This window comes from Hemicordylus capensis, chromosome 4 (assembly GCF_027244095.1).
Source record: "Hemicordylus capensis ecotype Gifberg chromosome 4, rHemCap1.1.pri, whole genome shotgun sequence".
Lineage (NCBI taxonomy): Eukaryota > Metazoa > Chordata > Lepidosauria > Squamata > Cordylidae > Hemicordylus > Hemicordylus capensis.
Window position 1 is genome coordinate 174698172 of NC_069660.1, and position 15702 is coordinate 174713873.

Below are 15702 nucleotides of genomic sequence, written 5' to 3' on the forward strand. Positions count from 1 at the left end.
CAGAAATCATTTTTGTAGATGTTGATACACACAGCCATTGTAGCAGAAACCCATGTTGCACTGCAGTGCTGGCTTCCCTATTGATTTCTGTGATGGGGTAGCCCTTCATTGAGGTTAATTGAAAGATCCTTCCATCTGCTAGAGGGAACTAGAATCTGGTCCTTCTAGAAATATTAAAGCCTTAGTTGAGTCTCCAAGATGCTTAGGAAGCCATGAGCATCTTCATTTGTTGTTCTTGTTTTTAAAGTTGTGGAGAAAATGTGAAAAACTAACTGGTAACCAAAACTGCATTCCTTAAATACAGTGCAGCTTGCACTGTCTTTAAACTGAAAGATTCAGATCAATAACTTTTGTGAGCCCTTTGGGGATAGTGATGTGCACGGTCCGGAGAAGTCCGGACCGGCACCGAAGGGGGGCCTTGTTTTTAGGGCGGGGAGGGCTTGCTTAGCCCTCCCGCCTCCTTGCCCCCGCCAGCGCCCGTATTTCCTAGTATAGGGGCGCTGGAAACCAGCCGCCCCCTCCCGCCGCGGCGGCGGCGGTGAAAGAACTCCCCAAGCCAGCCCTCCCTCCCTCCCAGCTAGCTGGCCGCCCGCCCGCCCTCCCGCCGGCTCGCTCACCGTTCACCGTATAGAAAACGAGAGGAGCTCCGGCACAGAGCTCCTCTCGTTTAGAAGGCCTCCCGCAGAATGGTGTTTTGCGCGCGCATGCGCGCACCGCAAAGCACACCGTTCGCCGGAGGCCCGGTCTACCCGCCGGGAAAGGGCCGGGTAGACCGGGCCTCCGATCGCTGGGTAGACCGGGCCTCCGATCGCCGGAAGCCCGGTCTACCCAGCGATCGGAGGCCCGGTCTACCCGGCCCTTTCCCGGTGGGTAGACCGGGCCTCCGATCGCTGGGTAGACCGGGGCTCCGGCGATCGGAGGCCCGGTCTACCCGCCGGGAAAGGGCCGGGTAGACCGGGCCTCCGATCGCTGGGTAGACCGGGCCTCCGGCGATCGGAGGCCCGGTCTACCCAGCGATCGGAGGCCCGGTCTACCCGGCCCTTTCCCGGCGGGTAGACCGGGCCTCCGGCGAACGGCGTGCTTTGTGGTGCGCGCATGCGCGCGCGCAAAACACCATTCTGCGGGAGGCCTTCTAAACGAGAGGAGCTCTGTGCCGGAGCTCCTCTCGTTTTCTATACGGTGAACGGTGAGCGAGCCGGCGGGAGGGCGGGCGGCCAGCTAGCTGGGAGGGAGGGAGGGCTGGCTTGGGGAGTTCTTTCGCCGCCGCCGCCGCGGCGGGGGGGGGGCGGCTGGTTTCCAGTGCCCCTATACTAGGAAATACGGGCGCTGGCGGGGGCAAGGAGGCGGGAGGGCTAAGCAAGCCCTCCCGCCCTTAAGGGCATACCCCCCACCCAGACCCGAACCAGGCAGGGCCGGACCGGTCCGGCAGTTCGGCCATTCTTTGGAATGGCCGCCGGACCGGTTAGGGCACACCACTATTTGGGGATACCTTATTTTATTTATCTTTGTACATCACTTTGAGCACTTTTGTTGAAAAGTGATATGTGAATATTTATAGAAGGAGGAGTTAACCAAAGGGGGCGGGGAATCCTGGATAAAAGTTATCCACTTGTCTGCTAATTAATTTTTCAGATGGCAAATTTGGTGCATACATGCAAGTAAATATCCAGAATGATGGGCCTGTGACCATAGAACTGGAATCTCCTGCAGCCCCCACTGACTCTAAGCAGGTAAGTTACATCAGGTGCTTCCTTCACCCCGCCTGTTCTGAGATTACACTTATCCTGCTGATACATAGCCCTGTGCCATGGTCTGCTCGAGCGTGATCTTCATGGTGAGATCTGAAAATAGTTCTTTTCGGCCGCCATGGTTCTTGGTCTGACTTGCAAAGAATCAGCTTTCTGTCTAAGGGCATTTAAAATTGTGACACAAAAACTAACTGCGCTTTTAGCAGCAGCAAAGATTTTCTGAACAAAAATGTTGTAACTTGTCCTAATAACAAAACAAGACCGATCCTGTTGTGTTGTCATTACACGTCTCCCCCGCCCTGCCACAAACACACTCTGAGGCGATTCTCACGATCAGGCAAAATCGGGCTAAGGGAGCCTAGCCCAATTTTGCCCACGTGTGAAAACCACCGGGCACACAGCTGAGCTTGGTCTCATCAAAGTGGGTAACCCACTAAAGTTACCCTCCCCAAAGCCCAGGTTAGTGGAGTGAGCGCTCCGCTAACCTGGGCTTTCGGATCATGTGTTGCCATGGTACAGCAACTCACGAGTTGATCCCCCTGACCAGGAGGCTAAAAAGCAGCCTCCTGGCTCAGGGGTCTCTACAGCATGCCCTGCGCACTCACGTAGGGCATGCTGGAACTTCCGGCGGCCGCGCTGCCCCCAATCCCTGCAGCCCCCGCCGGCTCCATGAAGGAGCCGGCAGTCATGTGGGCAGTCAGTCCGGCCGCCCAGGGCTCTGCGGGCATTCGTCTGTGTGGAAAGCGGGCAGGCTAAGCCCACTCTCCCTGCTTAACCCCATCTGGCAGTTCCCACTGATCGTGGGAACCACCTCACTGTTTCATATGTTACGAAATTGTTTTAATGTGAAGCGTTACATAGTTATGAGTTAAAAGTCATTTTCTGTATACATTATGTATATTTATGTTCCATTTATGTATTTTGTGTATAAGATTTGCAATACTTTTGGGCTTGGGTTGATGTGTGGAATGCATTTGCATGAGAAGATAATTGAAAAGAGGGTGGCAAAGGGAAGCTTTTTCAGTTGGAGAAGTTCAAGCCATTAAATTTGAGTTACCATGGAGTTGATTGCTAATAATTTAACTGGTATGTAATGGATTCTATAGCATTGGCAGGAGCACATGAGTGAACTGGTGACCAGGAATGTTTCTAGAAAATTGCTGTTTTTGCATGATCATCCCGGAGTAGAGATTTGAGACATGCAGTCTCTAGTACAAGCAGAAATCTTTTGCAAGGCATATTGCCTGTTCTCAAAGGTCCCATTTTATAAGCCTTGCTGGAGACCATGTGACTGAATATATTATACTCTTGCAAAGGAAATATTTATTCTAATAAAGAATTTATTAAGATGCCAGTAGGTGTCAAAGTTTCATGATATTTAGCAGTCTTACTTTTGTTTGCTTTTTAGGGCTTGTTCTGCCTGTGTCATTTTTGCCATAGTAACTCTCCCTCCATTTATTTCATTTGTATCTGTTCCTCATTGTGTCTTAGTGTTCACTGTGTGTTCCTGTACTGCTCTTTGCATGTTTGTGCTACATGCTCACAGAAACCAACAGAGGAATATAGACCCAATGGAAGACTAATTTACTGGACTGAATATTAAGCTGCTTACGAGTAAGCTTTCTTAATTTGCTTGGAACGGCATGTATTACACTCAGAAAGAGCTGATATAATGTAGTGGTTAAGAACATGAACTATGAGCCAAGAAATTTCTGACTCAAATATTGGAACTCATAAAATGACTTTGATCTTGGCCAAGCCAGTATCTCCAGCCTCATCCAGCTGCCCTCGACTCTCAGGTCTTGTGAAAATTACTAGTTGGGAAGATGACTATATCTGTACAGAAGCCATAAATGAAAGCACATTTACTAGACATTTAGTTCTGTCAAACTCAGTAGAACTTCCAGTAGAATGTCCAGATAAACATAAATATTGTGACCCAGAAGCAGAGCCTCTCAGAATTGTAGGTGGAGGAAGTGTGTAAATTGGTTTTCTTAGAACTAGAGTATCTCTGCCTCTGTCTCCCAGGATTTGGTGTGGTTCAGATGTAACACTTAACCATTGTTTGGCGTGTTGTGAATGAACAGTTAGGAGCCTTAAGAAATCATGCATGCTGGCTTTTCACCTCTTAGCTTGGTAAGATGGAAGCCATAGTTTGTTTGGTTTTTGACTGGACTGGAAAGCCAGCACACATGATAGTTTGCCTGGATGAAACAGCAAACTGTTGTTTGCCTCTAACCAAGATCAGCAAGGAATCACCGTGAAGGGGGCAGTATATGAGCTCAAGGTTCCTGACTGTTGGTGTAAAGCCAAACCATGGTCTGGCACCACACTTGTACGGAAAGAAAAACTAGCAATGGCAAGAATCCTGCAAGTGTATGCATGTGGTCCATAAAGACCCAAGAACAGTCACTCTCAGAAGTCAGAACTGCAGGATGCAAAGTACAAATTAAGAAATAAAGATAAGGCCCAAATGACTCCAACCCTGGCAAAAAAGCCACTCCACTGCTTTATACATCATGTGTTTTATGGGTGTCTTTCTGCTCAAACAGAAAACTGGGCCACTTCCTAGGATTAAAAACCCCTGCCAAGGGGCCCATATTAGATTAAATTTTATGTACTTATGATTAATTGGATTTTTTATTTTTATTTTTGCATGTGGGTCACCATTAACTGTGAAAAGCTTAATGTCCGAGAACAGACACTTAAAGCTGTTTTCTCTAACAGCCACTTTTGCTGAATCATTCATTTTTCCGTTATGCCAACCTTAGGAACATAGGAAACTGCCATATACTGAGTCAGACCATTGGTCTATCTAGCTCAGTATTGTCTTCACAGACTGGCAGCGGCTTTTCCAAGGTTGCAGGCAGGAATCTCTCTCAGCCCTATCTTGGAGAAGCCAGGGAGGGAACTTGAAACCTTGACATGTAACGAATATGGAGGAAAGAATATTGATCCCGATCTTCATGTAACAGAGCCTTAATTAGGGATGTGCACGGAACCAGGTGGGGGTGGTTCGATGGCGGGGGGTTGTCGCACTAAGGACGGGGGAGGGTGCACTTACCCCTCCCTTCACTTCCCCCCCTGCCGGCGCTCAGTATTTGCACAGTTCTATGGGGTGGCAGTGTACCTCCCTACCGCCCCGTCTGCTCCGTGGCTGGAAGTAGCTGGCGTGCCTTTGGTACGATTATTCCTACCGTGTTTCCCCGAAAATAAGACATACCCATAAAATAAGCCATAGCAGGATTTCTAAGCAGTTGTGCAATATAAGCCATACCCCGAAAATAAGACATAGTGGTGATCTCTCCTGGCTCAGAAGCAGGCTGCTTGCTGAAGCTTTTCCCCTATCCCCCTGGTGTTTGTGTGGTGTGAGAGAGACCCACAGACAGGGGCGTAAGGATACCGGTAGGGGTGGCAGGCTGCAAGCTGAGGCATATGGTAGAGGGAAGTATGGTAAAAATCTCCTCCTCAAAAATCTCCCCTCCTCCTGGCGGTGGCGGGCAGCGGCGAGAGTAAGCGCGGCGGTGGCGGGAGGCGGCGAGAGTACGCCGGGAAGCGACGCCGGGCCAGACGGCAGGCCTTGGCGTCGCTCTGCGCACTCCCGCCCGCCACTGCCGTGCTTAACATACCGGTACTCTCGCCGCCTCCCGCCACCGCCGCGCTTACTCTCGCCGCTGCCCGCCACCGCCAGGAGGAGGGGAGATTTTTGAGGAGGAGATTTTCTGAGGAGATTTTTACCGTACTTCCCTCTACTGTATGCCTCAGCTTGCAGCCTGCCACCCCTACCGGTATCGTTACGCCCCTGTCTGTGGGTCTCTCTCACCCCACACACACCCCAGTAAAGCTGCTGCTCCCCAACACTGACCAGCAACAGTCTGTGGGTCTCTCTCACCCCCCCCACACACCAGTAAAGCTGCTGCTCCCCAACACTGACCAGCAACAGTCTGTGGGTCTCTCTCACCCCACACACACACCAGTAAAGCTGCTGCTCCCCAACACTGGCCAGCAACAGTCTGTGGGTCTCTCTCACCCCACACAAACATCAGTCTCACTAGATCCCTGATAAATACCGGTAAGCCTGTACCCCCAGACAAGATGAGTGCAAAAAGAAAAAGTTATTCTGTTGAGTACAAGAAAGGAATTGTGGAGGACTCCCAGGGCAAGAATCTTACGGCTTTCTGCAAAGAGAAGAAGTTGGATATCCGAATGGTCCAAAAATGGCGGGCAGAATATGATAACCTCATTCTACAGGCGGACAAAGGAAATGCTAAGAAGCGCAAGTGTGGTTCAGGTCGGCAGCCTTTATTTCCTGAGCTGGAAGACATGATCAGTAAATGGATTGCTGACAGGAGAGCAAAGGCTTTGGTTGTGCGCAGGGCTGATATTCAAGCATTTGCCCTTGCAATGGCACCACAATTCAAAATATCCCCAGAATTCAAAGCATCACAACACTGGCTGGATGGATTCCTTCAGCGATATGAACTGTCTCTCAGAAAATCAACAACACTGTTTAAGTTGGAAGATGCTGAAGTTATTAAGCGAGCACTTGCATTCAAGTCCTTTGTTGATGGCATCGACTTTTCTAAATACCAACTTTGCAACATGATTGCTATGGATGAAACTGCAGTGTTTATGGGTCAAGGAGCCCAAACAACAATAGAACAGAGGGGTGCCTCCTCAATCTACGTTCCCTCCACTGGTCACGAAAGTTCACGTGTTACCTGTATTTTGGCAATTCGTCTGGATGGAAAGAAAGCCACACCTGTTATCATTACTAAGGGCAAGAAAGATAAGATTGAACGTGTTTCCGGCATTTATGTTCTTGAATCCGAAAAAGCCTGGTGCACACAAGTAGTTATAAGGAGGTGGCTTGATTTAATGCTGCCACTTGTTTTGCGAGGTGGCCAAAGAGGTCTGCTAGTCTGGGATTCAGTCAGCACTCACCGTGCTAAAGACATGAAGAACTTCCTTGCAGAGAGAAGAATAGATCAAATAATGATTCCTGCAGGAATGACTGCCTATCTGCAGACTCTTGATATTGCAGTAAACAAGCCATTCAAAGACCATTTGCGTATGGAAATTAACGACTACATTGAAAATAGAATGACAAGAAATCAGCGTGGAAACTTTGTGAAACCTAGCGTGCAAGAGGTCGTGATCTGGGTGAAGAATTCATGGGATAAAATCACTGACAGTGTTGTTGCCAATGCACTCTGAGCAGGTTACATGGATAAGAGCTGCTCATTTAATGAGAGCGCTATTGCTCGACATGAAAGATTGGGGCCAATGGTTCTAAAGGAAATGGAGTTGAAAGAAATTCAGGATGGACTTCTGGGTTTGGAGAGTTATGACGATGTTCCAGAAGAAGATGACTTAACTATAATTGAATAAATGTAGATTGTTGTACCACACTTAATAAAAATAAGACATCCCCTGAAAATAAGCCATAGTGTGTCTCCTTGAGGAAAAATAAATATAAGACAGTGTCTTATTTTCGGGGAAACACGGGTAGTACTGTCCTGCTGAATTCTATAAACACATCTTTGTATTGGTATCCTTCTCTATCAAACAACTGTTTAATGGGGTGTCCCTCTTTCATAATTCAACAACAATATTGCTGTTATGTTATTTAACAGGAGCACTTTCAAATGCACACTCCTCTCTCCTTCTGGCTCAGCATTCTGAAGTAAATGTGCCAGCAACTACTACCCAGTTAATACATTCAGACATGACTTTAACAATTTAGATTGGGAACCTGCTGCAGGCTCTTGAGTTCCCTCCTTCTCCTCTCCTATTTATGTGTCAATTTCTAACACTACCAATGGTTTGCTGTGACATCCAGATTTGGGCAAACTACAGTTACTGCATGCCAAGTATTGCCTTCAGACTTTATTTGCAAGCCCACTTTGAATCATGGCTTCTGATTCTGCTATGAGACAGTATTTGATATGTTAGCTATAGTTTGCCAAATCAGACATCATGACAAATTATGCAATCACTATGGTTACAGCTAAACAGGAAATGGAAGAGAGAATTGGCAGGTGTGTGGAGAGGAATCAGGGTTCCTACACACCATGTCCTGATCCTTCAAATCATGGTTGGGATCACTAATATGGCCTCTGAACTGAGCCAGTGGTTCAGTTCAGAGATCACGTGGACCGACAGCTTGCACATTCCATAATTTAAAACCAAAATCATGATTTGAACTGGGGGGGTGGATTCTAGTCTCCCATATCAAAAGAGCCATCATGAAAAGAGTGTTTTGATCTCATTATTGTGATGTACATTCTCTGTGATTTAGGTCCTGCCATGGTAACTGTTGCTATGGGAATCGTGTACACAAATAACTGAGCCAGTATCCATGACATCATTAAACATTTCAGGAGCCTCCTTTTTAGCTTCCCCTTTCAAAATTCCCCAAGCTCTTTTGGTGTGTGTGTATGTTTCGAAATCAATTCTACTATTTCTTTTTTTAAAAACCAATTTCTTTCCCCACAAAGAACTCAAAGACCTGAAAGAGAAAAAATTGATATTTCCTCTGGAGGCCTTGGTATCTGTGAACTGAAGCCACCTCAAATTGTTATGAAGAGTGAATTTGAAGGTGTAACTTAAGAGGTGCATGGCGGGGGTGGAGGCTGGACTAGGAGGACTGCATGTCCTGGAAATGTACCATACTCTTTTAATAGTCCTATCTTAAGTGGCTCAGCAGGGAAATGCTTGACTAACAAGGAGAATGTTGCCGGTTCGAATCCCTGCTGGTACTATATCAGGCAGCAGAGATATAGGAAGATGCTGAAAGGCATCATCTCATACTGCGTGGGAGGGGGCAATGGTAAACCCCTCCTGTATTCTACCAAAGAAAACCGCAGGGCTCTGTGGTGCCTGGAGTGAAATCTACTTGACGGCACACTTTACTTTACTAGAAAAAGAATATTAGTTTTAATTTTTAATGCCCATTCTGTAATAGAATCTTGAATTGATCCCATTTGTTCAGTTGCTGTCCATAAGGAAACCAGTTATGGTTTTTTAGACCCATATTTTGAAGTGGACACTCCAACATGAGGAAGCAAGAGAATGACCAAACTGTCAGGGAGTCTGTTCTGTGAAATAGTCCACACTCCTTATACTGCCAAATAAGTAGTAGTAACATTATTATAATGATATTGCCCCAACCCGTCCCTGCCAACACATTGCCAGTTAGCTGTGTCTTCAACAGGGATAGATAAGTATGGAAAAGTGATGCAATAATTTACATTACCAATCATAGGAAGATTTTGATTAGGGTACATTATTAAGCAAACATCAATCACTGTTAGTTTTTTGACATGGCACCTGGGATGGATTTCTCTGCTGACAAGGCAATGTCTTGGCATAATCAGTAATGTCAACTGCTTGTCAGACTAATTGAAATATTTTTATGTGGGGGTGTTTACCCAAGCGCTCTCAAGAATGCAAGAAGTGTAGCAATGCTGTAATTCCAAGGGGATATGTTAGGAGTTGTACTAATATCATCCCTCTTGTATGTGTCTGTTCCTTTATCTCTCTCTGATAGGGGGTCCTCTAGATTTGATCTCTACCATTTTGAAAGAACATTGTTGGGAAATTGACCGTAGATTAGGGATGTACACGGAACCAGGCGGTGTTGGCTCGATGGTGTGTGTGTGTGTCTCACTTTAAGGGCAGGGGAGGGTGCACTTAACCCTCCCTCGGCTTTCCCCCCACTGGCGCCCGGTATTTTAAACATCCTACGAGGTGGCAGCATACTTCCCTGCCACCCCGTTTGATCTTTGGCCAGAAGTAGCTGGCGTGCATGCGCCCAATGTGTCTGCGAACCCACTCAATGTGCGCGAGTACGACATGCATGCATGCCAGCTACTTCCAGCTGAATAGCAAACAGGGCGGCGGGGAAGTATGCTGCCGCCCCGTAGGACGTTTAAAATACCAGGCGCCAGCGAGGGGAAAGCGGAGGGTGGGGTAAGTGCACCCGCCCCCGCCCTTAGAGTGAGACCCCCCCCCCACACCTTTGAACTTCAAACCCCATAGGGCTCAAACCTGTTCGGAGGCCCGTAAAAGGGCCTCTGATCAGGTTCGTGCACATCCCAACCATAGATTACATCAGACAGACACAGGTAAGATTATGAAGAAAAGTTAAAGTGATCAGTGCTGGAAATGTAATGGAGAAGGAACTTTCTTGGGTTGCCTTGTGGAAAGATTGGGTATAATCTATAATGGCATTCACAAAAGAACTTTTGGCAGTTCAAGTGCTCTGCAACATCGCACTACAAAAAGAGAAACTATTTAGATATATGTTGTGCAAAGAATTCTCTGTTTGCACATATACAAATACAAATATGACAAATATTTATATACTGCTTTTCAACAACGAGATAAATAAAATATACAGGCTTGTGCAAGAGATTGCACATCATGTTGCACTAGTACAAACACTAGTCTGGAACAGAAGTGAATTTCCTCACAATGACCATGTACTACATCATTATGATAGTGCAACAACTAGTCTGGAAGGATGCTGCTCCATTAATTCTTATAGAAAGCAGTTTTAAACATTATTTGGGTTTTGATTTCTGTCATTTCACAGAAGTTCAGTTGGGATGCTAGTTCTGCTAAACAGATAAGATGTTGATCCTAAGCAATACACTTTCATGGAATCTTTATTGAAATTAGCAGATTTATCCCTGCCTCCAAAGAGCAACAGTTGTGTTGTAGAAAATGGTCAAAGATCAGTTGTGACTGCACATGTAATACAAGCTAATGATGCAAACAACAAACAATCATGAGTAAACTCACAGGTGAATTCCTCTTGCAACACAGATGGTTCCTAAGGCAGTACAGAAGCAGGACAATATGGGACATCTTTGCTGGTGGCAGGCAGTTCATTTTCCCCATTTTGTTTTTGGTCCTCAATAACCAAAGAAAAGTGTGGGTGTATGGAAAGCAAGTTGTAAGCAAGCACAATTTTTGACATTGTACAACATCACTACTGATCATGTGGCACGTCTGTTAAGGCATCAGTCTTAGGTTCCAATTTCCTCGCTTTGTGGGGCTTGAGCCAAAATGAGACAGCCTTAACTCTGGTCTTAAACTGGCAGGGTTTTTTTTACTATCTAATTTCATAATTATTCTTCCTAATATTGCATATTATCTTAAAAGCGGTTCTTGCCTTAATGTGAATGCAAATGTTACCAATAAAACATTCCATCGACAGTATATTTCACTGTAAGTATGTACCTTTTGACAAAATTCCAAAAGTGGATGGTGGTGTGTGTTTCTCCGCACAGAACCTTCTGAAGAGATGCTTGCATGTTTCTGAAGATCCTGGTGTTAAGGTGCATATATCAGAGGTTTCTGTCACCATAATGGCCCATTGAAAGATGTTTTAAATAGTGCTTAATACCAGTTCCCAGGTTTGTATAAGCAATTTCACATTTAGAATGTTGTCAGCACTATTGTACTGCTTTAGTCTTTTATGAGTATTTATGAAACCATTTTTCTTCCAAACAGCTGGCAAAACTTGAGAAACAACAACAGAGGAAAGAGAAAACCAGAATGAAGGTGCCCTCTGAATCAAGCAGAGAAAAGAATGTTCCTAGAAGTAAAAACGATCCCAGTGCGAGCAGCGGGGCTGAGGGAGATGTGTCTTCAGAAAGGGAACCTTAGCTTATCAAAAGTGGGTACAGGTATGGACTATTTCCCATTTGAAGATGTGAACCTTAGCACGCTTCAGTACTGAGTGAGGCAGAATTAGAAATGCTCATTTTCTAACCCCTTTCTTACTTTACCTGTTGTCAAAATGTTTGTCCACACTCTGCTCAACCCTTGTCTAATCCAGAGGTGGGTGGAAAGAAGATAGGATCACTGGTTAATTTCTGGTGGACTGCGTACAGCAGAGGTGGCTAGCTGGAGGCACTACAGCTCCTCTCAAGCCCAGCTTCACTTGCACTTGCAGCTGGGGAGTTGTAGTACAACAGTAGCAGAAGATCCTCGGGATGGCCACACTGGTCTAGAGTCTGCGCTTTGCTGGGATTTGTGTAAAGAATGCTTGATTAGGTGCCCTTCATCAGATCCAGCAAGGTGGTTCTTACATTCTTAAGGAAGACTGCACTATCAGGATCACTTAACACACATTAGTTGTGCCTTAAGAGAGTCTAAGTATGTACTGTTGCTTTGTTAATTTATAAGAAGTCAGTGGCCCACCCCTGATCTAGTCAGTTGTCACCACTTCAAGTTGGCCTCCTCTCCTGTCGTATCTTTTCAGTCAATTTGCTGTGCCTTTGCTGTTTTTTCTGCTGTAGTTGAGGTAATCTCTCTCCTGTCATTTAAGCTTGTGCATTGGTTCCCCATCACTCCCCGCATCCTCTTTAAGCTTCCAATCCTTTTAAGGTTCTCTGCTTCCAACTAATAAAAATCCCTTCCTCGTCTCTCCTTATATCCCTTTTTGCACTCTTGACACAATCTCATCTGCTAGCTGCTTCTCTCTCACCCCTTTCTCAGTGGGTTTTGCCTTGTGTCTTCTTCCCATTCTTAGGCAGCGTCTTCCTCTCCAATAATCAAGCCACTTTCTTTCCTGAATCACCCTAAACTTGCTTCTTTGGCCGCTTAAATCTTTTGCCTATGCCTCCCCTTAATATTGACAGATGAGATGGTTGAGTGTATAGAGGTGTTTGAAGTATTTTACCTACCCTTGAGAGAGTTACAAAACCCAAACTGTATTGGAGATTTTACATAGGCAGAGCAATAAAATGTTGGGAAGAATAATACAGACATTGTTCATTGTCATTATGGCATACCATCCTCTTATCTGTGGACTGTTATCTACCTCTTAAACATTTTTTTTTAATTTTTTTTTTTTTTTTTGCATTTTAGACCTTCACCATTCCTCTGTGAAATAGGGCAAGGCAAGCAGAACTGTGACAAACTATACCCAATTTGGGTGTGTGAATAAGCTCTATCTTTGGTCTGTATCTTTGTTCTTACTGCTAGAAATGTTGTTTAGATTTTCTCTTTTATTGAAATGTTTGGATATAATGTAGCAGCTAGTGTAGTTGGCGAAAAGACTGAAGTTGGCAAAAAGTATAGGAAGCCTTAGTTCAGCTTTCACCTCTGCCATGAAGTCACCAGGCAATCTTAGGCAAACTGTTAAATGTTCCATATTGTAATATGGAGATAATACTGGTCTACACAGAGTTGATAAAAATTGATGACTTCTTTTATTTAAATTGGATTTCTAAAATTTTAAATTGGATATATTTTTTTAAAACTTATTTTAAAAAAAGAATCTAGATCAAAGGTAACATAAGGAATCTTAATAACTTCTAATTACATTCTATGAACATGTTAACATCAGTATATGGGGATGAGAGATAACAGACTTGATCAGACCTATTCGGCAGGTGGTGTACATGTAGCACATACAAACTGTCAAGCTCATTCTAAAAATGAAACCTATATCTATCCCCTGAGGTCAAAAAATGTTGGCTCAGTTCACCAGCCAGACACAAATTTTACTTGTCAAACTATATTGGTACATTATGCGTCAGGATTTTTTTCATTCATCCGGCAACATTTCTCACTCTCCACAGACAAATAAGTTTCCTGAGCCTTGTTTGTCCCTGAATATGTACTAAGGGTATTTTAAACAACAATACTGTACTTTTACTAGCAAATAATGATTAAATAGAATCTTCCTGACTAGTGACTTAAATTGTGATTTAAATCATTAAAATTGAGTCCTGTGAAGTGATTTAGATCGTGTTTATATCAAATCAACCCTGGATCTACATTAGAGGTTCATAAGGATGACTTTGAGTGGCTCAGTTTAGATGATCCTCCAAAGCATGGTTGCTTATACACTCTCTGCTTATCTTTTCATTTGTAGTTTCTCTTTCAGCTTTTTAGCACTGATTATGGTTTCTTTCAACATCTGAATTGGCAAATTGTGGTTAGCACTTGCCCTTATACCAGAATCACACCGGGGTTCTGATTCTGACTTGAAGAAAAGTGATAATTGCAGTTTTCCAACTGGTCAGTGCTAAAGAAGATGATGAAAGGAAAGTAATACAAAAAGGGAGAGCTCACGAGCCTGGTGTTCATTTCCAGTCATGGCATGAGGATCATCTGGATTGATATATAAGGTACATGAAGTACTTTGAGCACTCAGAACTGCTCTATACATGCTAATCTGGGCTTTTTAAAAATTCTGATAATAATAATATTAGGCCTAGTGGCTCATTCACATGACCAAAACCCAGCCCTAGCGCCTGACAAATTCAATGTGTGTTTCAGCTGATCATGTGGCAGAACTGTCATCTAACTGTTCCATTGGCTTCTGGAAGAATGTTTTTCAGCCTTTGTTGATGTGTGGCAGTAGTTAACATCCTTATGGGCTGAACATGGATCTGGCCACATGATGGAGCCATTGGACAACCACTTCACAGCATGCTGTATTTGCTGCATGGCCTAAGGCTATTTTTGGTTGTGTCAGGGGTGAGGTTGCCCCCTCAGAATGAATTACTGAACATTTTGAACACTTTCCCCAACTAAGTTCAGTGATGATTGCATAAAATCTTGTAGGCAAACCATTCATTTAAGGAGCTTTTCTTGCTCTTATTTTGAGAATTACTTTATTTCTCTTACCTCCTGTTAGAGAGGCACTTAATACTAATATTCTGGGCAGTGGGAATGCGATAACTCCAGAGAACTGATTTTAAGCCATCCTGTGGAAGTCAGTATCAGCTTTGGAACAAATGAGGGGGAAGGAAAAAGCAGGTGCTAATTTAGCAAAATAGGAAAGAGGGTTATGTGAGCATGCAGAGGGAGAAATACTCATGAATATAGATACTTTATTAGAATGTAAGGTTGTGCCATTGAGTCGGTGTCGACCAGTGTTCCCTCTAACCTTTTTCATAAGTGAGCGGAATGAGTTTTGTTCTGGGTAGCATTATCAAGGCAGTGTGCACACATGTGCATGATTATGTTCCACTGTAGATACACACCCCATAAATATGGAAGGAAAGAAATGTGTATTACAATTCTATCCTATTTATAATATTGGATTGTTATTTTTTTCTGCTTCACATTTAAGTACAATAAAAACAAGGCAGAATCTAAAACAAGGCCTTTAAACAACATTTGCAAGATAAGAATGTCATAGTCAGATTGTCATACATGTAGATAAGAATGTAATTCATTTAGCTTAGCATCACAACAACCTGAATTATACGGAAACAAACAGTTTAAAAGTGCAAACTGCACTTGTTGAAAAGCAATAATACTGGCTTTAAGAAGACTGGATCATTCATGGGCAGCAGTGCACTGACTGAGTTTACTATGGTACTACAGTGTGAGCACTACACCCTTGAGGTTAAATCCCCACCCAACATACTTAATTGCATAGAATCCTGGATGGGATCTGAAGGTTTCAGGAATCCCTGCAGTCAGGCAAGGTCACCCCATATCCACAAAATGGCTCAGATAGTTCAGGCGATGGCTTGGGAATAGTTAGCCATCCATGGTTTTGGCAAAAAGATTCATTATAGACAGGTGAGAGAGGGAAATACAGAAATGGAAAGAACACAGATCCACTAAATCTTCTGCTGTACCTGTAGCTAGCTAAATACCAGCAGCAAGAGGGATGCAATACACAACCTCGCTACAGTGAAATGCTCGGCTTTAGATAACAGTACATCTAAATTCTAAATTCCTCAAATGAAGACTTCACTGATATAGGAGGACTTTCTTTCACATAAAATGTCCCGAAGGGTCTTTCCTGGATCTATAGGAGTAATAGCTTCTGTTGGTGACTCAAGGAAGCAAAGTGCTTGGCCCATTAAAGGAACGTACAGGGGTAATCTGCTGAAGAAACGATCTGGAAACTTGAATGGTACTGAAAGCTGCTTCATTTATAGTACTTAAAGCTGCAGTTCTGTGCACAAGC

The 15702-nt window shown here is 44.3% G+C and overlaps 1 protein-coding gene across 11 annotated transcripts in view; it reads left to right on the top strand.

Annotated features, from left to right (window-relative positions):
• The window catches only part of DTD1 (D-aminoacyl-tRNA deacylase 1), a 36256-nt gene that overhangs the window by 8332 nt on the left and 12222 nt on the right, over positions 1 to 15702 (top strand). For 3 of the 11 annotated variants that reach the window (XM_053251029.1, XM_053251026.1, XM_053251030.1), the window contains 2 exons: positions 1633 to 1730; positions 11271 to 11446. In XM_053251029.1, the coding sequence (XP_053107004.1) occupies positions 1633 to 1730; positions 11271 to 11426 (254 nt within the window). In that variant the 3' untranslated portion in view covers positions 11427 to 11446. Of the gene's footprint in view, positions 1 to 1632; positions 1731 to 11270; positions 11447 to 12632; positions 12724 to 13644; positions 13901 to 15702 lie in introns of all 11 variants that reach the window. The other 8 variants (XR_008307387.1, XR_008307388.1, XR_008307390.1 and 5 more) reach the window with 8 other exon arrangements.